This window comes from Malurus melanocephalus, unplaced genomic scaffold, assembly GCF_030028575.1.
Source record: "Malurus melanocephalus ecotype Western Australia unplaced genomic scaffold, MMel_1.1 scaffold_266, whole genome shotgun sequence".
Classification (NCBI taxonomy): domain Eukaryota; kingdom Metazoa; phylum Chordata; class Aves; order Passeriformes; family Maluridae; genus Malurus; species Malurus melanocephalus.
Genome location: NW_026623498.1, coordinates 435,749 through 460,791, shown reverse-complemented (window position 1 = coordinate 460,791; position 25,043 = coordinate 435,749). Strand labels below are relative to the sequence as shown.

The following is a 25,043-nucleotide window of genomic DNA, read 5'->3' as shown; positions in this document are numbered from 1 at the left end:
AAAACACAGACAAGAAGGATAACTGGAAAGGCTCTTTTTCACTTCCAACTGGTTGAGTGTACTAGAAGCAGCCAGGATGTCGGGGGCTTCAGTGAAGGTGGCTGTTCGGGTCCGGCCTTTCAACTCCCGAGAAACCAGCAAAGAGTCCAAATGTATCATCCAGATGCAAGGCAATTCTACCAGTAAGTTCATTTTAATCTTTTAAGGGAGTCTTTCTCTGTTCCTAACATTCCTACTGCAGCCATTTCTTTCTGTCAGATTGAGAACTGTACATTGTGTCAYCTACAATTAGTTTTTTAGTTATTCTGCTTTTCTGAGGCTGTCATTACAAACCAGATCATCTCTGAAWGTGACTGGAAAGTCTAARTCACAAGTATCTTGATTTTGATTCAGTTGTTCATAGCGTTTGCTTCTGCTGATCTGAAAATTCTACAGARAGATTAGAATAGCAAAGTGAAAACCTTATCATTAATTCAGTGTGTGGGAGTATCATGTGGGTTCAGGGATACATGGCAGACCACCACAGGATAGTTGTGATGGTGTAAATCATTCTTGGGTCTGCTACTTTAGGTCTTGGTATGCCCATTCTGCAGTTTGTGCCTGTGGTTAAGAACATCATTTGGGTGAGAAAACTGAGATTAAATTTTATGCTTTCCAGAGTARATAGCTAAATAACATACTACATAAAATCATCTTCTTTTCTAACCAATTAAAAGTGTTAGACTTCTTTTGTAATTGTTGTGGATCTTATTTGGWGGAGCACATTGTTGTGTGAGAAACAATGTGGGCACACCTTGTTGTTTGGTYGGTTGTTTTTCATACTTGAGGTCAAGGCAGTGTTGACAGCATTTGAGGGAGTGGTGTTCCTCACCTGCAGACCAACAGCTCTGCCTACAAACTGCTCTTATTGAGGGGGTTTTTCATTGCTGGGTGATCAGGTAGAGTCCTCTTGTCTGCAGCTGTAGGAAGCAACACTCCAGGAGCACTGAGTTATTTCCCTGTCTGATTACTCGAGTGTTTACTCATGCCTTTTAACACAAAGGAGGTTTCATACAGGCCTCTCCCTTTTTTTTTTTTTTTTAGCCAAGATTGTATGTCAACCTGCTTGTGCTTCTGCAATGGAATTGAAGTCCTGGTTGTGGTCATTTAAATGACATGCAGTGTTTGTGGTTTCATTGGAAGAGAAGTGTCGTAGAGAGCAGAGGATGTTTTTTTGAGCAGAAAATTCTTCTGCTCTTCAGAGTTATGTACAATACTACCCAAAGAAACTTTTTGGGGGTTTGAAGTCATCTCATGCAGAACAGGTGCTTGTGTCCCATCACTGGATCCCAGTGCTGARTGTAAGAGCTGCAGACCTCATTAGAGGCCATTTGGTATGGAAATGGCACCAATCTCTGGGCTCCAGAGCACCACTGGGTACCTCTGTCATCACAGCAATGATTTGACATGCTTGASGTGTGTGAGTTCCAGAAGCCTGTGGAAACACCTTGTTTGTGGTGCATCAGGGGTGACCAGTCAGTCTCTGGCAGTTTGTTTGTCTGAGTTTGAGATGTGTAGAGCAGATGCTGCCTCTGGTTCTGAATCTGGTGCTGCTATGACGACACATTTCCAAGATACAGCATCACCTTTCAAAAGGAGAAAAATACTTCCTGATTGATCTAGTTGGAAATTKCTTTACAGAAATTCCTTCTTTTGCTATATTTTGTGCTCTGAAGTGTTCTAATCTGCAGCCTGCTATTTGAATCCTGTGGCTCTGATCAGCCTGGGCCATGTGACAGATGGTTGGGCTTAAGTCACCAGGGCCATTACAGACTGTGGAAAGGAATCATCACTTGCAATATTAAACATCGTTATAATCTGGGGGATATTTTTTACCTGTATTTCTTTCCCCTTAAGAGGAGAGATACAGGAAAGCAATGGACAGAGGCATAGTTTGAACAGAAGAGGATTGTATGGTAAAGGATATGAATAAGGTATTGTTTGATGGGAGAAAAAAGGAGCAGAAGTCTTTCCTCCAAAGAATCTTCCTAACAAAATTGTCTGACACGCAAAACTTCTAGCTGAAATTCTTCAACTGGTGTGCTTTTAAGCTACCATTTGGGTTGCATAAGTGCTATTTTGCTAAAGTTTCTTTCATTTTTGCAACCTCACAGTTCCATTATTGACTTCCCCATTATTAAGGTCTGAACTCGTTTACCAAAAGCTGAGCACATAAAGTGAAATAAGTGTATCTGAGACTCATATCAGATGCAGCAATTTCAAAATAAAGGGAATTTAGTAGTAATTCTAGACTAAGGAGTTCCTGCTTCACACCTTCAAATGTGCCAGTGGAGTGATCAAGGCTTAGATATCTTGCCTCTGAGAAGGCTGTTCTTTCATTTGTGCACTGATCGAGTTGACAGGAGGCAAACCTGAGAGGCTGCTGATATGCTGAGTGGTGGCTATTTTAAGCCTCCAAGACAGTTAAAGTTCCCTTATCTTGGAATTAAAGCCTAATGGACTGTCGTGATACGGATTGATGAGACASTGTGAAGTCTGATAGCTGAGAAGGGATTTTGACTGTTCCTTGAACTTTAATTCTGTRTGTATTGATTGGCTGAGTTGTTCCACAGATCCGCTGTGGGTCCTGCCTATAAACTTTGTCCAAGTCTGAATTTTGTAAATGTGTTGGCAGAGACTGCATTACAGTGAAACTGAGGCAAAGTGCTCAGCATTATGTTAAGGAAAACAGTATAAAGATACAGATAATAAAGTGTATGACAGGGGCACTGTATTTATAAATAGCTGGAGGTGAATGTGTGGAAAAATGAAGTAGATTTTTGAAGTTTTCAGCATATCTTGATTGAATATGTTTTGCCTTTATCTCCTTTTTCCAGTTTTTGTTCAGAAAGATTTCTACCAAATGCATCTTGCCCACAGTGTATTAATTACGTATTTCTGTCCAGTTAATTAATTACTGGTTTTGTGGTGAGTGGAAAAAGATTCTGCAGTGTAATACATGAAAAGTGAGTTACAGATCTGAGAGTGTTTTGTGTGTCAGTAGTTCTTGTGCTCATTCTTGTATGGGCTTTTCAAATGGAACAAACATAAACAACGTTGGCAGCTGCTGCCTTTGGTTATTGAGCTGAAAAACGAAGCTGTTCTGTGCCTAAAGACTCCCTGAATGTTGTGCTTTTTCTGGTTTGGCTTTTGTTTGTTTGAGGTTTTTTTGTTTTGGTTTTTTGGTTGGTTTGGGTTTTTTTTGTGGAAGTGATTTGATAATCCTATATGTAAATGTCTGTAAATAAATAATGCATAAATAAAAGCAAATTAAAATGAAGCAGAGGTTATAGCTAGTAGCTACAAGACAGCATTTAGATATTAATCACTAGCTAAGAGCCCAGCAGGATTATTCTTATAAAAATCTAAATAAGTGTGTTAAAGACGATACTAATGAAACAAAAAAATAAGGAAGTACCCTGCTTGGAATATGTCTGTTGAAATTGTGCACCAGATGAATGAAGATAGGATTTAGATCTTTGTGTGTGAGTGACAGAGTAAAACAAAATTCTCAAATTACAGGTGACTTTGGGGAGCTGGTGGAAGATAAACATTTMATGATCTTTAAATGCTAGAGATGCAAAGGCTGGGTCTGGAGCGAGACTGTGGGATGACTGAGGTGTTCCAGCTGATGTTAAATGCAGTTAAACGACATTATGTTATGTAGTTAGTATGGAGCTACAGCACAGAGATGTTATGAATAGACCCTGAGCAGTTTCTGGCAGTGGTGAGTTCTCCCTGTGAAATGCTTCCCCTCCAGAGTCAGTGCCCACTGACACACAGCTAGGCCTTCAGAGGTGATTCTTGTTATCAAATGCTGAAATAAACCACCACGTTTTAGTGTGTGAGTAGAAGGGAATGCAAACTGGTAGTACTTGAAGAGTAGGATATTTTCATTCAATACACCAATTCTTCCAGAGACATGCAGTATTAAAAACTGGCTGAACTGAAATCCTTAAGGCCTGACTCCCCAGGTTCCAGTGCTCTCTGGATGTGTTACTGGCAYRTGTGGGAAKGTGAAAGCTCTCTTAGGAGAGGCCYTTGGCTCTTGCTGATGTGSAGTCRAAGCAGAAGTGAAGGCAGACRCTGATTTAGCTGCCTTGGGGCAGGAAAGGTGAGCCCAGAATGCAGCTGGAGCATTTACCCAGCCACACACACAGACCTGACCTGCTGCCTCTGCACAGGACATTGCCAGTAATTCGTTGACAGTGGAGGTGTTGGAATGGTTTTGGGTCAGCTTTTCAGCTGGGAAGAACAGGCTGGTTGGGCTGGCTCCTGCCTGCTGCAGAGCCTGCTGGCATGCTGTTCTCCAAGAACACCAGCTGGAGAGCTGATATTTATAGCTCCTGGATCTGTAAGAGCAGCTGAGGATGAGAGAGGCTTTCCAGCAGCTTCTGTGGAAAGCGTTTGCCTTGCCCTGGTGTTGTTGGGCCTGACTCCCTCCCCCAGCCAACCTTTCTCCCAGTGCAGGCTTGAAATTCCACAGTGGGGAGAGAATCCGGTTGAATTCCAAATGAGCTGTTCTTAGCTTCTACTTGGTTTCCTTCCCTTTTAATGATTTGAAAAATGCAAACAATGCTTTGAAAAGCAAGCACTGCTTCRTGGGCTGGAAGTGTCCATTTCCCTTCATTTATCTCTTATAATAACAGCCCTGAAAGTCTGTCTTATAAAAGCACTATGGCCATAGATCTGATTGCAGCGTATGCCTAGGAAAGAAGCCTGTATTAAACGTGGCTTTGTGGTGTTATTCACGTTCCAGCAAATAGAGAATGCCTGCTCCACCCTGTTCTCCATAAGGAACATGTTCCCATTGTTGTCATTCCAGTCTACAGATGGTGCAGATATATTTTCCAGACCCATGTTTTTTAAGAGACTTGTATTTACTGTTAATTTAGTCTTGTGGAGTTGGTTCTGAAAGCCCCAGATTTTTGTATTGCATAAGTTGTTTATCATACAATAATAAAATAAACTGTTTAGCATACATACTAAAACTACTGCCTATATTAATTCAAATAGAGTATGAAGRAGGCATAGACATGCATTATTCTGTGTTTGTTCCCCCAAAAATAACTCCTTCCAAAGTTCTGTCTAGACCAGAATGATTTTTGAAAGTGTCTGCCTATTCCTTTACTAATGATAAAGGAGAACAAAAGTGAAGACAGTGCTTTTCTTGCTGGCTGTTATCTCTGAGTGGTGGCTGTTGGTAGGAATGTGTGCTTGGGATAGAATAATGCTGCCACAGGGAGAATTGTTGAGGCTGGTGTGGAGCCTCTTCTCGTGAGAAGAAATCTGATCTAATTGAATATGTAGAAATGAAAGAGGTTTTGTGCCCTCAGCATTGCCTGCTGTGGTAGCAGTGTGGGAATGGCAGATGTTAAGGGCAGAGCAGGCTGCGTTGCACAAATCTGGGAAGGTCAGTTTTTCCGGTTCCATACCCAACTTTCATCATGATTGGGTTTCATTTCTGAATGGAAATTGTTTATTTGTTTGTTTGTTTTTTAAAAGAACAACAGTATGACAGTCCCTTCACCCTCCCTCCTAGTACAGCCTGTGTAGCAGCTAATCCCAGGATAAAGCCCAAGTTAATTCTGTCTCTGGTGTTTATCTGAAGGGCAGGCTGCAGTTTTGGAGCTCTCTGGAGCAGTGACTAACACTGGCATGTCTGATGGCACCGTGCCCTGCACTGGGACTGGCACTGGGACTGGGACTGGGCAATCAGTGACTTGACTGGAAATGCWCTGAGGCCTAAGAGAATCATTTCAGCTCTTCCTCTTGAGGGTTTGCACTCTGTCTGTCTGTTCCAGAGCTCATTGGAAGGAATTGTGTGTGTTTGACATGCCCAGATACTGAACTGCAGATCATTTGYAATCTGCCAAATTGTGACATGCAGAGGAGCAGCACTGCCTGGGATGAAAACAGATCAGGCTTGGACTGCAAATTCAGTGTCAKAATCTGATATGAATTTGGAGTGGTTAAGAAGCACTTCTAGTCATTCTTTGTGCCTGCAAGAATATTTATGTGGCTGAGTAGATGGGAATGGAATGAGGGGGCTGATCTTGGCTACGTTTCCTTGCTTTTGTGGATGTTTTTCCTCCACTTTTTTTTTCTCCACAGGCTTCCCACTGTCTGTTTACTTGGTTAGCTTTAAAGGAGAATAGAAGTGTAAGTCCAGAAATGAAGGCTTGAAGCAGGAATGTGTTTGTGTGTATGTTTAGGAAGGAGCGAGAAGACAGAGGGTGCTACCYCCAGTTAGAAATACCCTAAAAGATTTTAACTTTGCACCAGCTCTCAGTTGTGCTCCACACCCTGGTTATAATTGKAAAATAAAGTGCATATTTGACCTGTGCTTTTTAAATTTCAGCTTCAGATAATCAAGATTGAACTCTTAAGACAAAAAATTTTGATGTTCAAAAGGACGATAGGAATGCAAAATAGTACCTATAACAAAATATACAGATACTGTTTCAATAGTGATCTTTCAAGGATCGGTACAATGTTTGTGAAAAAACCAGGGATGAATTTGAGCTCATAGATTTGAAAGGTTGAAAGGATATGTTATTTTTGTGCTAGCTGATAAAGCAGATGGTGGATGGTATATAAAATGTTAATTAAGGAACAAGTGGGATGGACTGTGGAAATTAAAATGTCAAAAAATGGAGTTGCCTGTTTAAGTAAGGACATGTTAAAATCCACATGTTTTGTGGAGGTTGGTCTGTTAGTGTTGGTACWGCATATCTAAAATCATAATTYGTTCATTATTTGTGCTGCTGCTTTCGTCTTTTATTTTGCTTACTGCTCCTGCTGTGTACTTGTCCTGTGCAAGGACCAGTAAGTTAGAGTATTTGGCTCTTATATAATACTAAAAAAAATTAGTATTAAATCTAAATTTAAATCTAAATTTTTAATCTAAAATTAGATTATTTGGTGTGAAGAAATTTCTCTTGGAACTGTGCATTTCCTTACCTTTTGGTTAGTGAGATTTAAAATATTTGTAGTTACAGGTATCAAAAAGCCCACCAAACTTAAACAGCTGCAGAGCTGTTCACACAGTGCACTTTCATTTATCTCCATTTATGACAGGTAATTTCTTACTCTATTTGCTCRCAAAGGTAGAAAACAGATCTAAATATTATTTCTTAAGGAGAGGCTCATTCAAAATTTCCAGAAAATCATTATTCAAATAAAGAAAAGTAGTAATACGGGCATTTATCTCTCTCAACCAAATCAGTGATTTGTAGAAAATATTTTTAAACCTGTGAACATTCCTTGCTTTTTCTTTTTCTTCCATTCCAGAGGTAAATGATGGGCATTAACCCCCACTGTGGTTGGCTGCATGGCCTAATAAATTGGCTCTTGGTGAGGGAAGGGTCCAGCAAGAGGGATTTTTTCTGAATCTGGCTAACTCCCACACTCAGAGCTGCTCTGGTACTGTGCTGATGGCAATTATAGCTGCAGCACAAAGCAGCAGGGTCAGTTTGCAAACAGAAGAGTTAATTGCCACATTGGACCTTTGAAATAGCAGATTAACAAATTTATTCTGTAAGATAAAAAGGCTATTAATGTGTTCCTGCTGTGGTCATCTGCCTTATTGCCTTTCTGGTTTCCTGAGGCTCTGTAATTAAAGCATTAGTGTGTGGACCATGCGGTGAGGCTGCTGTGGGGAGAGGAGATAGATGACAACGTATTTCATGATCCACTAATATGATTCATCTTGACCTTGCATGGTTTAAAAACCAAACAAAGTCACTGAAAAGCTGTTAGTATTCTTGTGGATATTGGAGACACTGGAAGCAGTCCTCTTTCTCTTTTAATTCAGTTTGTTTCCTTGTTCAGTGGAAAACACAGCGTGCTGAGAAACATAGTACATAAAACCAGTGTTGCCAACTCAGTCTAATTTCTGCATCACCATTTCTTTTCCCARTTTGGCATATAAACTTTTAGGATAAAGCTTGTCTCTACTGTAAGAAGTCTTTTCATTTTTTCAGAAATATCCATTAAAAGTAGCTAGATTTCACGGGTTTTCGTGTCCCTCCRAAGATGATGCTTGGTGCAGTAGACACCTTCAAGTTAGATCAATTATTTCAGTTTGAATTCCTGGTTTCTTAGCTGCCGCATCTTCTTCCAGGTGTTTTATCTCCCATTGTTGCATATCTGATCACAGGTTCAACCCCAGACCAGATCAGATCTCTAATGCTGGCAGCACCCGCCTGGTGCTCTGTGTCCAAATGGAGAGGGTTCAAGTCCAACTGAAGTTTGTTGAGGTCACAATCTTACATCTTCTCACTCAACACTGCTGGATTCATTTGTAGCCAGAGAATTCTGTGAAACCAGTGATTCTGAAAATGGAGGATGTAGGTACAAGCTACAGGATTTCAGGCTGGTACAGAGGCTGAGTGCAGGGCTGTGCTGGATGCAGTGCACAGGGGCAGCATGGGCAGTTCTGGCTCTGGGAGGGCTCCTCTGAYCTGCTCCTGCTGCACTGCAAGGTTTTGGCCAGGCAGCTGCATTCCCAACCTCTGACACAGCTGTTCTTGCACGTTCTACTCCCTTTTCTGATGCACTTCTCAAGATATGCTTTGCAAAAACACGTGTCCTGGAAGGTGATTTTCAAAAYAGTGAGCTGGATGTGGAATTCAGTGTGAAGAGCTGAGCAATGTCTGACTAAGAAAATAAYAATAATAATGATAATGATAAAAATAATAATGATGATAATGATAATAATGGTTCAAAAAAAGAAAATAGGGGTAGAGTGGTATGACTTGCATAAATCACAGAGCCTGAACTTTACTCTTCTCCAATGTGATGGATCAAATTTAAGCTGGGAGTAAGAAAGGGGAACTAATGGTGAGTGTGGTACTTTTCAGACACTAATGTGGAGATTCTGTTTGTACCACTGGTCTGGGTATGAACTTCAGCTCCAGAGCATTAACCCTCCCTTACCTTCAGAGCTTTGATGTTAAACAGAGCTGTGCTGTGTTTGGGCAAAGCCAGGAAAGGGAAGCTAAAGCCATCTATGATTGCTTAGGTTCCAGTTTGTTYTGTGCTCATGCCCGTGTTGCCATCCAAAGCCACAAGCATTTTTTGCAATTTGATACTGTGCTGGTGCATGTAATTCATTAGCTTTGCATGTCTGTCAGCTTTTTAAAATCAGGAATGTCAGCACAAGGTGCATCCAAATGRAACCGAGTCAGCCATGAGAAATAGAGTAGCAACTGTTGCTATTTGCAGCCCAGTGATCTTTTCTCCACACTGKAACTTTGGACAACAGCCCTGCTCAGGGCTACAGCATCTGGTAGAGAAGGGATTTCATTGTAATGGGGATCCTGTAACCACATTTTCAGAGATTTTGGTGAAACAAGACGCTGAGTTCATGTTTGAAATGGTAAGAGGTGTGGGTGTTAAAACTTTTATTTATCACAGAAGGAAAGGGAGAAGCCCCCATCTCCCAGAGTATAACCTACTGACACAAATATGTGAGAAATAAGCATCTTCTTTCTAGGATGTCTGGTGTCAGGGTGTAAATCATCCCCAGGAAGACTGCAGACACTTTTGTTTGGCTTCTTTCCTTGTGGACTTCATTTGCACACATCATAGTTGGAGTCTCRCTCTCAGAGGCAAATTGCTGCTTTAGGTGCAGGAGTGGATGTGTAAATCTAAGRTGTTTTATCTAATTGTGATACCCTCGGGCCTTTTTACAGTCTTTACTTACGCAGATGGTGTTCAGAACAGTTGCTGGAATTTTCCAACACTGTAGTATCAATAAGAAGGAAGCAGTAGAGGTTCACTTCTGCARCAAGGGCTGTGCTTATAAATTGCCYTCCTTGGAATACAGAAACATTTGTRTGCCATTGYAAATACAGCTGGAGTCACTGTGAATTGCTCCCCTACAGACACAGGTATAGGAAACAGTTTTGTTGCTGGGATGGAAAAAATCCCAAAGCTCTAAACCCACCATCTRAAGGTATCTGGAAAAGCTTTTGTTAATTGTGGGGAAAGCACAGAATTTTGTTTAGCAGCAGCATGTTCCTCCTAGGAATATTTTTTTTCTTGTTTGAAGCAAGTCCTACAGAAGTACAGTGTTAGGAAGCTGTGAGTCTGTTACTCCAGTCTTGTTACTCCTATGCTCTGTGGCAACTTTGAGTACTCACATTCCCAGATCGTGGATCAGCCAGCTCATTAATGCTCATTAATTATGCTCCTAAGTGTCAAGTTAGCTAARAGTTTGAATTTTATTTCCTGTAGGTATTATCAACCCAAAGAATCCTAAGGAAGCACCAAAGTCCTTCAGCTTTGACTACTCTTAYTGGTCCCACACGTCGGTAAGTGTTTTTCCAAGAAAACCTGGTTTTGTTGTTGTTTGGTTTGATTTAACATTCTYTTCTGATCATGCCACTCCTGTCAGATATTTCTGCACTTTCTCACCCATATTTAGGTTAGAAGCCTGTGCATRTTGTGTTACCCTGTTTGGGTGAGAGCAGAAAGCTAAAACAAGTTGTAAATACTTGGAAAATTGCAGAAAATACACTTGATCAATGTTCTGTTCTAAATATTTTAAGGATGCACCTGTGCCATGGTTAATTCATTTCTCCTCTTAGATAAGTGACAGTTGCTCGAGTTCTTACAGTTCAAGGAGATACATGGTCTGGCTTTCTTTGACATTTCTGGAAAATGCAGCACAGTGATCCATGTTTCAAATAGCTGCAAAAGCAATAAATTCTCATCCAGCTCCTGTGCCCCACCCTTCTGCAAATCAGGCTAAACTCTCAGTGACTTCCAGTAATTGTTCTCCAGCAAAACTGTGTTGTTCTGCCACCTACTCCTCCCCTGCCTTGTTTTCTAAAAGATATAGAAAGAAGGGATAATGCGTTTTTTCTGAGATTAATTTTAGTAACTTGGACGGTGTAATAACACTTAATATTTCTGAGCAACTCTGGCCAGTGAGACTGTTTTCACAATAAAATACTTGCCTCTCTTACTGAGTTTTCCAGAGCAGTGAAAGTTGATTATAGCCCAGTCACAGGAACATTATGAAAAGAATGCATGAAAACTAGCAGATAAGGAGCATCAAGGAACAGAAAAGGTCTGATAAAATCTTGGTCCTGACATTAGAATGTTAGCACAGCTAAATTTGTCCTGATTTCAGCAGCAGGTAATGTTAAAATTCAGCATTTCAGGAAGCAAGAGAATGTTGATTAAGAGTAAGATACACTCACAAACAATGCAGTGACATTGTCATTGTTGTTCCTCTCTGTCTTGTTCTGCCTTGGGAAAAACCTCTGTGTAAAAATGGGCTAATTTACCTCTTTTAAGGGATTGACTCACATGATAAAAGTAGGGAAAAATGCAGTTCCTTTTTGAAGTGTTAGATGAATGATAGCAGAAGTCTGTATTGATCCTGTTTGGTTCTTTCCAGCCCGAAGATCCCTGCTTTGCATCCCAGAGCCGTGTGTACAATGACATTGGGAAGGAGATGCTCCTGCACGCCTTYGAGGGCTACAACGTGTGCATCTTTGCCTATGGCCAGACTGGAGCTGGCAAATCCTACACCATGATGGGCAAGCAGGAGGAGAGCCAAGCAGGCATCATTCCCCAGGTAGGAGAGAGCAAATCCCACAAGGGAGTTTGGGTTTGATAGCATCTTCAGACACACACTTGTTTTTATATTGCAGACACAGTTAACAGAGAACTTACTTCTATTTTTATAGTACAGAATAATGATATTGGTGAAACCTAGAGCCATTGTTGAGATGCTAGATAAAATCAGGTTGATAGTGRTGTAGGATTGAGRTGAATTATCCTCCCAGTGAGGCTCYRTGTGGTTGATGCATTAGGTTAATTTTCTTCCTCTGCCCTCATTCTAAAGCCATTTCCRTGACATATCCTGATAGTTACTTGTTACTCCTCAGTAAAGACTCATTGCTGACTTGGATTTAATCTCTTTCCAGCTATGTGAAGAGCTGTTTGAGAAAATCAATGACAACAGCAATGAGGAAATGTCCTATTCTGTAGAGGTGAGTGTGGTAAGGGGTCAGGGAATGTCTGTGTGCTGGACATSAAACTGAGTTTAGGTGCTGGGTAAYTGAGCTTGGATTAAGATGCTGATKTCTGATKAGTTGGTTTTTTAAAWTTTTTTTAAAGCTTTATGTTTTTTCTCTGTTTCATGTTTGACACAAGTGTAAAAACCTTTCTGTGACTCTTTTTTACCCTCATCAGAAAACTAGTAGTAATCCTGAGAGAAAYGATGGGCTGAAAAATCTAAAGATGCATTTACAGATGGTTTTTTTGACTGATAGCTGAAAGACTGCATGTTTATTGTCAAATACTATAGCCATGAGTTTTAAAATCTGAAGTTGGTTCTGTATGCAAGAAAGATTTTTTTTTTTTCCTTCTTAAGTTTGTTCTTCTCTGCCAGTGTTTAAGCTGTTAAATGACCAGGGACAGCCACCTGCACTTTGCTTGTGTGGGCTGGGCAATTTCTACACTGGCACTCTGAAATGCTGTGGAGGAGGCCTTCAGAAATGCTAAATGATCTGTGAAAATTTGTATTTTCAGGTGAGTTACATGGAGATTTACTGTGAGAGAGTCAGAGACTTGTTGAACCCCAAGAACAAAGGGAATTTGCGGGTGCGAGAACATCCTCTSCTTGGACCATACGTGGAAGATCTGTCCAAGTTAGCAGTGACATCTTACACAGACATTGCAGATCTCATGGATGCTGGCAACAAAGCCAGGTGAGTCAGATGGGCATGGATTACAGGTTTTTATCACTGCCAARCACTGGCAATTTAAAAAACACTCATGTGAGTGAGGAGCTTTACTGAAATGTGCACTGATCAATGCCATTAACACTGAAACTGCTTTGTGTGGTGAACTAATGCTGCAAATCACTGTATAGAACTGAAAGATTGCACTTGGAGATGAAATCTAAATAATTATGCTGATATTTACTTCTGYCTTTGCTGTGTACTGTCACTATCCTGCTATAAAAATCTGTGTGAGCAGTCTCCTCTTTCCTTCATTCAAATGGTCGGGACTAAAGTTGGCATTCCAGCCTTAGTTACTGGTTCATTATTAGTTGTTTCCATGCCAGTATTGGGTCCATGTCACAGTGGGAGAAAGACTCACATATATGCTGCTCAGGTCTTCTTGGGTGTTTGCATGTAAGGTGGACTACTGAGAACACAGATTGAGAAAGCTCTGATTAAACTGTGATGAAATGGGAGTGATTCAGGAGTGAAAAATCCCAGGGTTTGTTCATGGTATTGGGTGTGGCTGGGTCTTGGTTATGGGGCACCACATCAGCTGTGCAGCTTCTTGCTGTCATTCCTCTGCCACTGCATTCAGCCCTGCAGGTCATTGTCCTTTTTTAAACATGCTCCTACCTGTTTGTATTTTAGGACTGTGGCAGCCACCAACATGAATGAAACCAGCAGCCGCTCTCACGCTGTGTTTACAATTGTCTTTACTCAGAAGAAACACGACACAGAAACGGACCTTTCCACAGAGAAGGTGTGTTACCCATCACAGCCTTTCTGACTCTTTTCACTGCTCTTGCCTGCAGTGACTCTGTAGTTTTGTTGTTGCTCTAATTCTCCTGTTGRTGTGCTTTCTGTGTTCAGGTCAGCAAGATCAGCCTTGTGGATCTGGCTGGGAGTGAGAGAGCTGACTCCACCGGTGCCAAAGGAACGCGGTTAAAGGTACGGGTGCTGCCTGAGCAAGGGGGCACAAGCAAATAGCAACTTATCAGTATGGAAAAAATTGTGGCAAACCTGAAGAGTACAGACACACATCCATGAACAGTTTTAATTACTGTATCATATTGGTTTGTGTTTTCTCAGGAAGGAGCAAATATAAACAAGTCGCTCACAACTCTGGGCAARGTTATTTCAGCATTGGCTGAAGTGGTAAGTAGAGCATTTCCTTGCCTGCAACAACATTTGCATAGCTGCTTTCAAAGGGAAACAGTAAAATCCATGGAGTGCAGCAGAATCGTTTGCTGTTCTTGGCCTCACATTCTCAGCCTCATTAGCTGTGTGTATTTTGATAAATTAATAGAGTTGATACTATTCTGTGGGTGTCACACGGGCTGTCAACAGATTGAAGCATTGATTTGTTCAACTCTGAAGAAGCCTTGCAAAAGAGGCTTGTGTTTATGCAGAGGACCTGTTCTCAAAGCAAGTTTTTAGTTCTACAGTGCAGTAATTTTATTTTTATTTGAAAGAATAATTTTAGAAAACTTAAGTGAAGCTTTGTTGTTAAAATATATAGAAACACCAGTGGAATTAATTGATCCACTGGCWTTCTTTGCAATGGCAAGACTTAATAATGTCTTAAGTGAGCATATTGATCCAAGCAAAATGTCGTGGGTTTGGAAAGTACTTTGTCTTTTATTTTTGTACTATTAAAAAAACCCACAACAAATAAAAGAAATAAATGATAGTTGTTCCTTTTGAAAGTGAGTTTTCAACATCTTGGACAGGTTAAATATGTTCAAGTGCTTTTTAGATTTTCAAATGAAGCAATTCTCATTCATTTGGCTTCTCAGGAAAATGAAGTACTATCTAAGCTAACATGGAAATGGTGTATAAATGTCTGYTAAATAGCTCACCCTGTATCTTCTCCCTTTTTCCTTAATGCTTTCMACTTAGGATAACTGCACCAGCAAGGTATGGTGGTGTGAGTTGGAGTAAATGTTGGTTTCTTTGTAAGGTTTGCAGCTTAGAATGGTGTTAGAACTCAGAATTTATATGTCAGGAAGGATTTCTTACACAGGAAAACCTTTCTGAAGATTGTTCAGAGGGTTCTCTTGATGCACTACTTATCAGGATCTCTTTACATATCTGAATATCTTGCAGGTTATCTAATGTCAAACTGAGTCATTAAACTAAGGATGGGCCTCGTGTTTAGGTAGCATGTGTGTATGCCCTCATGGTACTTTCAATAYCCACACTGTGATTTTTATGTCTGAAATGTTGTTTTTCTATTCAGTGTCTATTTTTCATATTGTGTTATTTCTTTGTAGAGCAAAAAAAAGAAAAAGACAGACTTTATACCCTACAGGGATTCTGTACTAACGTGGCTTCTTCGAGAAAATCTAGGTATGGCTGATCTGTCTGTGTTGTTATGGAAAGAAACTCTCACTGAATTTTCTGACTGCTTTTAACTCACTTAAATTTGTATTGAGTATGAGAACAAATGTCTTTTATAGTCAAATCTGAGTCATCATAGTTCCACCTTGTGTTAATGTTGTAACTCTCCCCTATGGTTTTCTATGTTTCTTAGTATTGTATAATTTAGTTGAATTCTCTAATTTATTGAAAACTCTGCTATTTGGTAGCTAGGTGGTCCCTGCAGTGTGCCCTGTAKTTTAATCTAAAATCTTGCCTGTCTGTTACAGGTGGTAACTCCAGAACTGCAATGGTTGCTGCTCTCAGTCCAGCWGACATCAACTACGATGAAACTTTGAGCACCTTGAGGTACTTCTTTTCCTCTGGGATGGAGATGGGGACTCTTTGCTTTAAAGGCCTTACTTTGCCCTTCACACCTTTGGGTTATTCTCAGTTGAGCTCATCTGTGGGCAATAATTCATTATCCTCCAGGAGAAACAGGGATTGATTGGCTCCTGTTTGACACAGAGCTCCAAGCTAAGGTGTGCAGTGCTGCTGCATTGCTGTGCAGTGTTTCAGATGCCCCTGAGCAGTTCCAGTCTGTGCTGAGGTGGGATTGTTTCACTCTGGGTGCAGGTACATGGCCCTGAGCAGTTCTATGTCTGTGCTGAGGTGGGATTGTTTCACTCTGGGCTAAGGTGGGATTGTTTCAGTCTGTGCTAAGGTGGGATTGTTTCACTCTGTTATAAGGTGGATTGTTTCACTCTGGGTGCAGGTACAGGCCCATGAGCAGTTCCAGTCTGTGCTAAGGTGGGATTGTTTCACTCTGTTCTAAGGTGGATTGTTTCACTCTGGCTGCAGGTATGCTGATCGTGCCAAGCAGATTAAGTGCAATGCTGTCATCAATGAGGATCCCAATGCCAAGCTGGTGAGGGAGCTGAAGGAGGAGGTGACCAGGCTTAAGGATCTGCTGCGTGCTCAGGGCCTGGGAGACATCATTGACAGTAAGTGGATTAAACACACCTCAGCACCTTGGCCTTGGCCTCCAGCAGAGCAGGGAGACCTGAGCCCGTCAGAGGAAAGGATTTAAAACATGGAATTTAAATGTAGCTGCTGATTTTTAAGTTTTGAACACGATTTTAGAAATGGCAGCCCTTTCTGTCTTGGAACAACCATCCTAGAGTTGTGTGRTTGTCTGCCTTCAAAATCCCAAGGAAAAAGATGGAGTTTGAATTTCCTGCTCCAGTAGAAATGCTTTTGTGTAGTAGAACTTACATTCAGGAGTTACCCTGGTGAGTTATGGAGGCCTTTTTGGCAGGCTCCCAATGAAAGAGCTGAGGTATAGAAACTAAAATTCATGCTGAAGAAAAAGGCACCTTTTCTTCTCCCTAAATGGTTAAGGTTAATTATTGATACCTGGCTTCAATGCCATCCTTGCTCACAAAAGAAACAATGGCTAAAGTTAGACAGTGTCCTAAGTGACAAATCATTTGTCATCTTGWCATAGCCATGAAGCAGCTGCTTGTGAATAACTAATGAACCCTTTTGGGAGATTTGCAGTTAGGTTGGCAGAGCAGTGTTGTACTGATTTGCTTTGCCAGCAATCTCTTAAAGCACTAGAACACACTTGTGCCCAATTTCCTTGCCCTAGTTCCAAACTAGACAAATGAACTGAAATTTTAGCTGCTGAATTCTTCTATAATAAACAGTGATTTAATCCTATTGAAGGAAACACCCATTAAAGCATAGAATGTATTCCAGTGGATTAAAATCTTCTTTGACTAACAAAAAAGTGTTGCACCAATTTCTGTTTTTTCAGAGCTTTTTGTCTGTGAAGCTGAAGTCCTGACATAGTCACAGACTCCTTAAAGACATGTAACATGTATTTACCTCTTTGTTTGCTTGTTTTCAAGAGAATGGGGGCAGAAGACAAGGAAATACAAGTGTTTTCATGCTTGTTACAGTCTGGGKTTTTTGGTTCAAAATCCAAACTGAAAAAATTGTGTTTGTTTTGTTTCTTTAAATACCAAGTTGTATTCTCTTCCCTTCCTATGTCACTAGTGAACCTTCAATTTTGATCCTTCTTGTATTTTCCCTCCTGCTTCCTTTCAGTTGATCCAATGGGAGATGAATACTCTGGAAGTGGAGTCAAATGTGTGTATTGTGTGGTTCTCTTTTTAACCTGCTTTCTCTGGGTCAGCTTTTAACAGAGCTTTGCATGCCAGCATTTCTCACAGGGAAATCCCAGACAGAGCACTCACTGGAATGCAGGGCAGCTTCATGAAGAGCAGCCTCACCAGCACCTTTTAGATTGAGTCCACAATCAAAAAAAAGTGCAAAGTTTAAAGTGCAACATGTGTTCATTGCTTCCTTTCTGGCAGATAGAGGAGAGAGAGTGGTTGTTCTCTGGTGTGTTTTCATGACAGCGAATGATTTAGATTTGAGCTAGAAAATCTTTCTCTAAATCTTTTCTCAGTTCCTCAGTTCCTGCTCATATAGCTTCCTGGCATTTTAGCAGCTCTTTCCCACTTAGAAGTATTTGTCTTAAATGTGTCAGGTGATGAATTCAAGATGAAGTCTTTCCAGTTCCTCCTGCACACTGCAGTGTGTTTATTTTGTATGGGCCTTAAAAAATAMAGAAGCTGGACATCTTGTACTGATGTAGTGATGAAGGTCTCATTTTTTAGGTCAGAGATACTTGGTTGCAGGTGGTTTACTTAATAGGGCTAAAACCAGTCAGCAATTTTATTTCACTTGGTGTTTGCTTCTATGAAAGGGGAATATATATAATCCACTGCACAGGAAATGTGCTTCATGTACACTTTGGGTTGGTAAACCTTTTAAACTCTTTCAGTCAGTGTTTCTCACCCACACTCAATATCAGCCGAAGGAGATCTGTCTGAAATTTCCTGCAGTTCAAGCTCCTGGTGTTGTAAAGACTCATGCTGGCCTGTGTGACATTCTGATGCTGCTTCCAAGGTGTGCACATGTGATGTGTGAAAGCTGCAGCTCCACGAGCAGTGCATGGTCTGAGGGTTTGCTCTCTGTGCTCACAGGAAGCTGCTGCAGTGCCACTTCTTTCTCTCCAGGAGTGCATGGCATTTTGAGAMTTCATCCCTGCTCTGTCACGCCTGCTTTTCTTACCCTGACAGCATTCCCTGCCCTTAAYCTGCTTTTCTTGGTGAGGCTCCCTGCCCTGCCTCCTGTGCTTGCAGATGGTGGTTTTCAAACTGACCTGGTGCAGTTWTCAGCTCCATGGGGCTGAACCAGCAGGTTGAGGTGGAGTCAAGAGGGGCATGAGGCTGACAAAGGCAGCATTGTTCAGGGGAGGATAGAGATGTAGGAGGACAGGGGAATTTGTGCAATGTCTGGTGAGCATCTCCCTTTTTAAGGGTGATGCCCCTGTTCATAACTTGCAAGGTCTGATTTGACCTGTTTTTTTCCTGAAGTGACTTATTTTAAAGGATTTGTGTTTGAAATCAGATTAATTTTTTAAATACTGAGTTATTAAAATTAAGCTATTCAGTTATCTGTTCAAGTTAGAAGATTTTCCTTTTGGAGTGTGGTTATTCTGAGGATATGGTTTACAGACATATCCAAGAAGYCAAGTTAAATTAAAATAAATTCCATTATATTTGTTCTTAAATCATTCATTTTCTTGTTCTCTGCCTTTCAAGGCAGCATTTTCAGGCCTGCAGGCTTTCAGCCTACAAAAGCTATCTCATTTAATTTTTGAGGTTTTTTAAAGGCCTTTCTTGTTTAAACCAACAACCAAAAGCTTTGAAGCACCTTCTRAGTATAAAACCCTTAGCAGATATTGTGCTGCTCAGGTATGTTGGATTTCCATTTTTATTCAGATGAGGAGGGCCAAGAAGTAGCAGAATGATGTTGTTGTGAACTTGTGTTCTCTGGTCCCTCTCRTGCACTGACAAGTGATTCCCTCTGGGGAGAATCTGTGCAGAGGGAGTTCTTTGTCCATGTGGTCTGGGTGTTTTGGCAGCCAAACCACTGCTGGGATAAAGATTTACTTAAGCTTACATTAAAGGAGTCTGAAAGGGAATGTWTGTTTGAGTTTAAGGGTTGGTATCTCAGACCTCAGACTGAAATGTCAGCAAAAAAATGTGATCCTGCTCTGAGCTTCAAGGTGCTCAGCTTAGTGTTCAGTTAGGAGTAGGATGGTTGYTTTTTGCCAATGTGCAWTTYTTTTTTYAATTTTTTTTCTTTCAATTTAGAAAGGTTTGCTATGCAGTCACTCCTAAACCTCAGGATCTGAGCTGAGTAATTATGTTATGGTTGCTAGTGTTAAGAGATTTGTTTCAGAACTGCCATCTAAAAATTACAAAACTTGCCTTGTTGCTGCTTAAATGCTTTCCTCTTACACTGGTATTTCCTTCCTTCTTTTCCTCCTTCCTTCCTTCCTTCCCTTTTTCCTCCTGCTTCCCCTTTCCTATTTCCCTTTTTCCCACCTTCTTGCCTTCCCTGTGTCTGTGTGTCTCTCTCCCAGATCTGAAAGATTTTCAGAACAATAAGCATAGATACTTGCTAGCCTCCGAGAATCAACGTCCTGGCAATTTTTCCACAGCCTCCATGGGGTCCCTCAGTGCATCTCCATCCTCCTGCTCTCTCAGTAGTCAGGTGGGCTTAACATCTGTGTCCAGTATACAGGAAAGGATCATGTCCACGCCTGGAGGAGAGGAGGCCATTGAGCGACTGAAGGTGGGTGTTCAGAGGCTGAAAAACAGAACCTGGGAGAACTCCTTTTCTTAAATATAAAAATATATCTTTCCTGCTTCTGTAGAAATGGTCTGAAACCCACTTGCACCTTAAAAAGGGCACCTAACTGCAGTGGGCATGAAACTGGGTCCATGCACAAGCTTTCCTGTTAGAATTGTTTAGATTTAATTGTAGCCTGGAGCTACAATTAAATTATAAATTAAATTCTTGATTCTTATTTATGGRTCCTCTGATGCAGTGGTAGTTGTGGAAAAGTTGATCATAAGTGTAGACTTAAAGGCCTGGTCAGCACTAGTGTGAGCCAAGTCTGACTTGCAAATGCACTCAGCTTTCAGAAAACTAAATTACCTCAAAGCTGAAAAAAAGGAGGAAGAATAATCCTGCCACTGTTGTCTTYGCCCAGCCCCCACAGATTAAAATGTGAAGCACAGAATGGCATTTTGATCAGACAAAGGCAGCCTTGTCCCAGTGCTGCACGGAATGGAACTGCAGCAGAAGTGCAGCACACTGAAGGATTTCTTGATTTTGATGAAAGCCCCCAATCTCCATGGGTGGAGGGGTGAGGAGAGCTGCTGTGGTGAATCTCTGCTCCATTTTCATGTTTGTCCAGCAGACTCTGCTGCAGGCCTGGAACACACACTTCCCATTGCAAACCTCTGTTGCCATGGTGATAACAGCGTGGTCTCCTTATTTCCGTGGCACTCAATTCCTGAATAAAGTCTGTAAATCAGAGCTGAAAAAAGGGACAAGTTTAGGTGGTTCACTATAAGGTCTGACCAGTTAGATATGAGCTCATCTTTTCTTCTCAGCTTGCCTTCAGGACTATTTGCCTTTTTAAAAAATAAGGCAAACAAATAAGAGTTTTAAAGTGCTATGAGTACTTTTTATATGCAAAATTATTGGAGGCCTAAACAGAGCACAAACTTCAATTGCTTTATGTACTGTATGAAGACCTTGGGAAGAATTGTAAAATGACTTTTGATATTTTCTCACAGGAATCTGAGAAGATCATTGCAGAGCTGAATGAAACATGGGAAGAGAAACTGAGGAAAACAGAGGCCATTAGGATGGAAAGGTCAGGAATCAGAAGTGCTGAAATATGGATGGTCTCTGGAAAGTGGAGAATGGAGCAAGTGACTGTTCCAAAGCAGGGATCAGCAGAACAGTGTTAAGGACAGTTCTGCTGACCCTCAGATGTGGAACAGCAGGGCCAGTGCTGGCACAAAGTCCTGCCCTTTCTGGTTTCTCACATTGGAGCTGMTGTTTCTTAGGCCACTCTTGGACTAAAGTTTACAAATTTGTGCTCTGAGGTGGTGACAGTCCTGGACAGCCAGGTTCAAAGGCTGATAAATTAATGRCCTGGCTTTCATTAGACCTTACTTGTCTAAGAAGCCTCAAATGGCTCAATATCGTGTTTTTCTCTCTCAGGGAGGCATTGCTGGCAGAAATGGGAGTTGCCATTCGGGAAGATGGAGGAACGCTGGGAGTCTTCTCACCCAAAAAGGTAGAGAAAATTATTGCTAATTCTTACATGATCTCCCCAAAAGGCTGACTGAGGAGGGTGAGGAGAGCTGAACTGTTTCCTGTCCTCCTTTAGATGATCTGTGCTGCAAGAAGTTTTGCAGCTCCGTTGGTATCTTGTTTCACTAAGCAGTCAGCCGGCTGAGTTTTAATTTTGTTGGATTTTCTGCAATAGTGTGTGTGACCTTGGTGTGCTCTACCTGTCCTTTGAGATATCCAGAGAAGTTTGAAGGCTTCTTTAGGTGCTCTTCCTTGAATTTGTTTGTTAATCCTTTATTCCCCTGGAGAAAGGGATGGTGATTTAATGAACCACTGAACATAGGGGATGCTGGGAATATCTCTTTCAATACTTACCTTTAGTTCTATTTTCTGAAATTTGAAAGAAGCAGAATGGTGCAGAAAAAGAAATAAATCAATGCTGTAACTATAAAATAATTAGGATAGAAAGARGTTACCTTTGCAGATCAAGCAGAATTATAGAAGGAGTAAAAGGAAAAGAACCTACTTTGTTTTATCTTAAAAATCTTTAAATAAGCATCATGGGGTAATATTTTAGTGCAAGTGTGTAATAAACTTGATCTTGGGTTAGGCAGGCACTGCACAGAAATGTAGAACCCCAGAATTGGCAGAATTCTGGTTGCTTTTGGTGGCCACTCCAGGAGTGCCCGAGGTGTGGAAAGGCACTGACTCCTTGAGTGTTCTTTACATTTCTTTTATGTTATGGATCCTCATCTCCTTTTAGATTTTCCCTGAGAGGCCATCAGCTCTTTTTGATGAATCTTTTGGTGCATTTTCAGCTGATCAGGTTTGTGTATAAATGCCACCTGGATTAAGTAGTTGCTTTGGTAATAGATAGTGTTTCTTTTTACCCATATATGATTTATTAGGAGAAGTAAAACTCCCAGCCTAGTCCTGTCTGCTTTTATTGCTTGCTATCCTTGCAGTTCCATTAGAGCYCCTTCTAGTAACTGTGGCTGCTGTGGTGAAGATTTAGGAGATGAAAATTTAGATAGAAAATGTGTTTTTTATAAAGACTTTACATTTGTGAGGTAGCAGTGTGTATCTCACCATGTGCAATGAGTGAGTAGTTTGGTTTGCCCAGCACCACCTCTTGAGTTGTTGAGCTTTATTTCTTACCAAGTTCTCAAGTGGTGCAAGCTGTAGTGATGTTCCAGCAGTGGCTCTGTCTGGGATTTGGTTCCTCTCCATTTTTCTCTTGGTTAAGAGATTTACACAGCTCCAAGTGCTGATTGTGCAGTGAAGTCATGACAGCCTGGAACATCTTCAGCTTCACTTTGAGGTCACACTGGATTTTAAAAACCTGTCTCTGTTTCTTTCTCTCTCTTTCTGTCCTTATAATTAAATCTTCTTCATTCAAAGACAAATTCATCATGAATGTCCAGTGATTTTTGAGCTTCTCTAAACTGAGGGCTGTTAATATCTCCCATAAGTAAACTTTTCTGTGTCCAGGTTAAGTTGATAGAAGTAGAGTTCCCAAGGAATCTGAGCCAAATTGATTTATTTTTCCTAAATTTATTCTGTTTGAGGGGGACAAGTGTCTTATTAACAGTTCTATTTCTCTTTTATCATCTTTCTGCTTTAATYATGTTTAACCATTTTTGCCTTTTCTTTTGTGCTTGTGCTTACTGCCATCTCACTGGCTAGATTTTCACACCAAGGCCTTGTGACTTGTTTGCTGATTCCAATGGGGTTTTTTCACCAAAGAAGGTTGGTTTGGTAAYTGTAGTGGATTTAAATTTAGAAGGAGTTTAGATGCAGAGCTCCTTAGCTGTTGGTATCAGAGAATATTGGTAGTTTTAGATTTTGTTTTGATGTTAACAGACTTTGCCAAATAAGCACCTGACCTCTGTAGCCCAAGAAAAGCTGAAGTTGATTCCTTATCAGTTTTAAAATTTTACTGAAGCAGCCTTTTCTCCTGTTGGACTTCCCTTATCAAAGTTTACAGAGACTTTCTAAGGACTTCTTTTTCCAGCTGAAGCCTTTCTTCCCTCTGTGGATTCATATTTTGGATAACTAAGCAATCTGAGCTGTATTTCTGCTGGTACTTTGTGATACTTTYCAATTCTTTCAAGAGGTTATGTTTGACAAAATCCATTATGGAATAACCTTGATACACGTGGCCAAAGTGCTGGATTAATGCACTCCCTCCACAGCTGTGGGAAGAGCCTGAAAGCAGCACTGCAGTTCTTAATTAMCTTTTCCTTTTTGTTCTTTCAGACTCCTCACCTTGTAAATCTTAATGAAGATCCACTCATGTCTGAATGTCTGCTGTACTACATCAAAGATGGCATTACAAGGTTAGAGTTGTAAAGCACTCTGGTGCACACTGGAATTTCCTTCTTTGCTTAAATCCCTGTGCTGGAGACACCATGGGTTTATTTTACAGAATGAGTGTCCTTTGGGCTCCTCGAGTTGCAAGTACAAATGAAGCAAGAGATTGCTGTAGATGGAAGAAAGTACAGAAATGCATTTTCTTTAGGTTGGCTTGGGGTTTTAAAAGTAATGTGTTCAGTCACTGAGCTTTAAGAAATTGTTATTACACTTTGGCAGTGCATTCTGCATTCATAGCCAGACTTGGAATTAAAAATGGATTTTATTCCAAAACGTGTTTGTTGAGGCTGCTGGAAGAAGGGAGGTGATTTTTACTGCTTTTGGAGCACCAAGTTGTGTTTGGTTGCTTGGTTTGTATATTCCTGGGGAGCAAATGTAGGAGAGTACACAGACAGGGGCTACTCTAACATGCACTGAGCTCACTGAAAGGAGCATCAAACGGGAGAGAATTCAGCACAGAAAGATGATTAGAACAGCTTAGGCTTAACAAGTCATTGTAAGTTTTGAACCTAGCTCATTGACATCAGAAATGTGTTAAGTAGTAAGCAGAACAAATTCATAAACATTAGGATTGGMAATGAAGTTGTCTGTGCCTAGAACTGCTCAAACACTTGGGTTTGAAGTTCATACATCTCCATTCTCCGGGGCACAGCCAAGCTCTCGTGTCTGGAGCTGATGGAACTGCTCACATTATTCAGCAGGAGCCTCCTGAGCCATTTGTGCTCCTTTGTTCAAGTGCAGCTGTGATTATTGAGAGGATGATCCCTGTCTGCCAGCTGAAAACTCAGCACTGCAACTTCTTGGCAGGTTTTTTTCCTCCCTCTTCATCTCTTTCTGAAAGGAGAAGGGGATTCACAAAAGGGAATGAATTGCATTAAACTCATGGGTKTTTAACATTTCAGTTCTTCAAGTAATGTGTTTTAAGGGAGAGAAAACTTCCCTTTCACAAAGCTGTCATCCTGCAATCCATGGCAGAACTGGCAGGTTTTCTGCAGTGCAGAATTAAGCTCTAGATCAGTCCTTTAAATTTGAAGGCCGATCCTAATAGTTTAGACTTTTTCCTGGCTATTCCTGGGYTGTATTGRCCTATGCAGAGTTGTAGRAAGTKYYKRWTTKSYYYTKRAAMMWYYTYKKKTKGTYGCAGGGTTGGGCAGGCTGATGCTGAGMGAAGGCAGGACATTGTGCTGAGYGGRGCTCATATCAAGGAGGAGCACTGCATCTTCAGGAGTGAGAGGAACAACAATGGGGAAGGTAAAAATCTGCTTCTGCTAACAAAGCACTGCTGAATCT

General features: G+C 41.0%; 1 protein-coding gene across 2 annotated transcripts in view; it reads left to right on the top strand.

Annotated features, from left to right (window-relative positions):
• LOC130579284 (kinesin-like protein KIF1C) overlaps positions 1 to 25,043 on the top strand; it is a 35,374-nt gene continuing 10,331 nt past the window's right edge. Inside the window, exons 1-17 of one of the 2 annotated variants that reach the window (XM_057375962.1) lie at positions 1 to 182; positions 10,282 to 10,358; positions 11,453 to 11,632; positions 11,985 to 12,050; positions 12,592 to 12,770; positions 13,437 to 13,548; positions 13,659 to 13,736; positions 13,878 to 13,943; positions 15,062 to 15,137; positions 15,437 to 15,515; positions 16,008 to 16,150; positions 17,259 to 17,300; positions 19,651 to 19,862; positions 20,876 to 20,955; positions 21,309 to 21,384; positions 23,640 to 23,719; positions 24,898 to 25,004. In XM_057375962.1, the coding sequence (XP_057231945.1) occupies positions 77 to 182; positions 10,282 to 10,358; positions 11,453 to 11,632; positions 11,985 to 12,050; positions 12,592 to 12,770; positions 13,437 to 13,548; positions 13,659 to 13,736; positions 13,878 to 13,943; positions 15,062 to 15,137; positions 15,437 to 15,515; positions 16,008 to 16,150; positions 17,259 to 17,300; positions 19,651 to 19,862; positions 20,876 to 20,955; positions 21,309 to 21,384; positions 23,640 to 23,719; positions 24,898 to 25,004 (1,759 nt within the window). In that variant the 5' untranslated portion in view covers positions 1 to 76. The remainder of the gene's footprint in view (positions 183 to 10,281; positions 10,359 to 11,452; positions 11,633 to 11,984; positions 12,051 to 12,591; positions 12,771 to 13,436; positions 13,549 to 13,658; positions 13,737 to 13,877; positions 13,944 to 15,061; positions 15,138 to 15,436; positions 15,516 to 16,007; positions 16,151 to 17,258; positions 17,301 to 19,650; positions 19,863 to 20,875; positions 20,956 to 21,308; positions 21,385 to 23,639; positions 23,720 to 24,897; positions 25,005 to 25,043) is intronic. The other variant, XM_057375964.1, reaches the window with a different exon arrangement.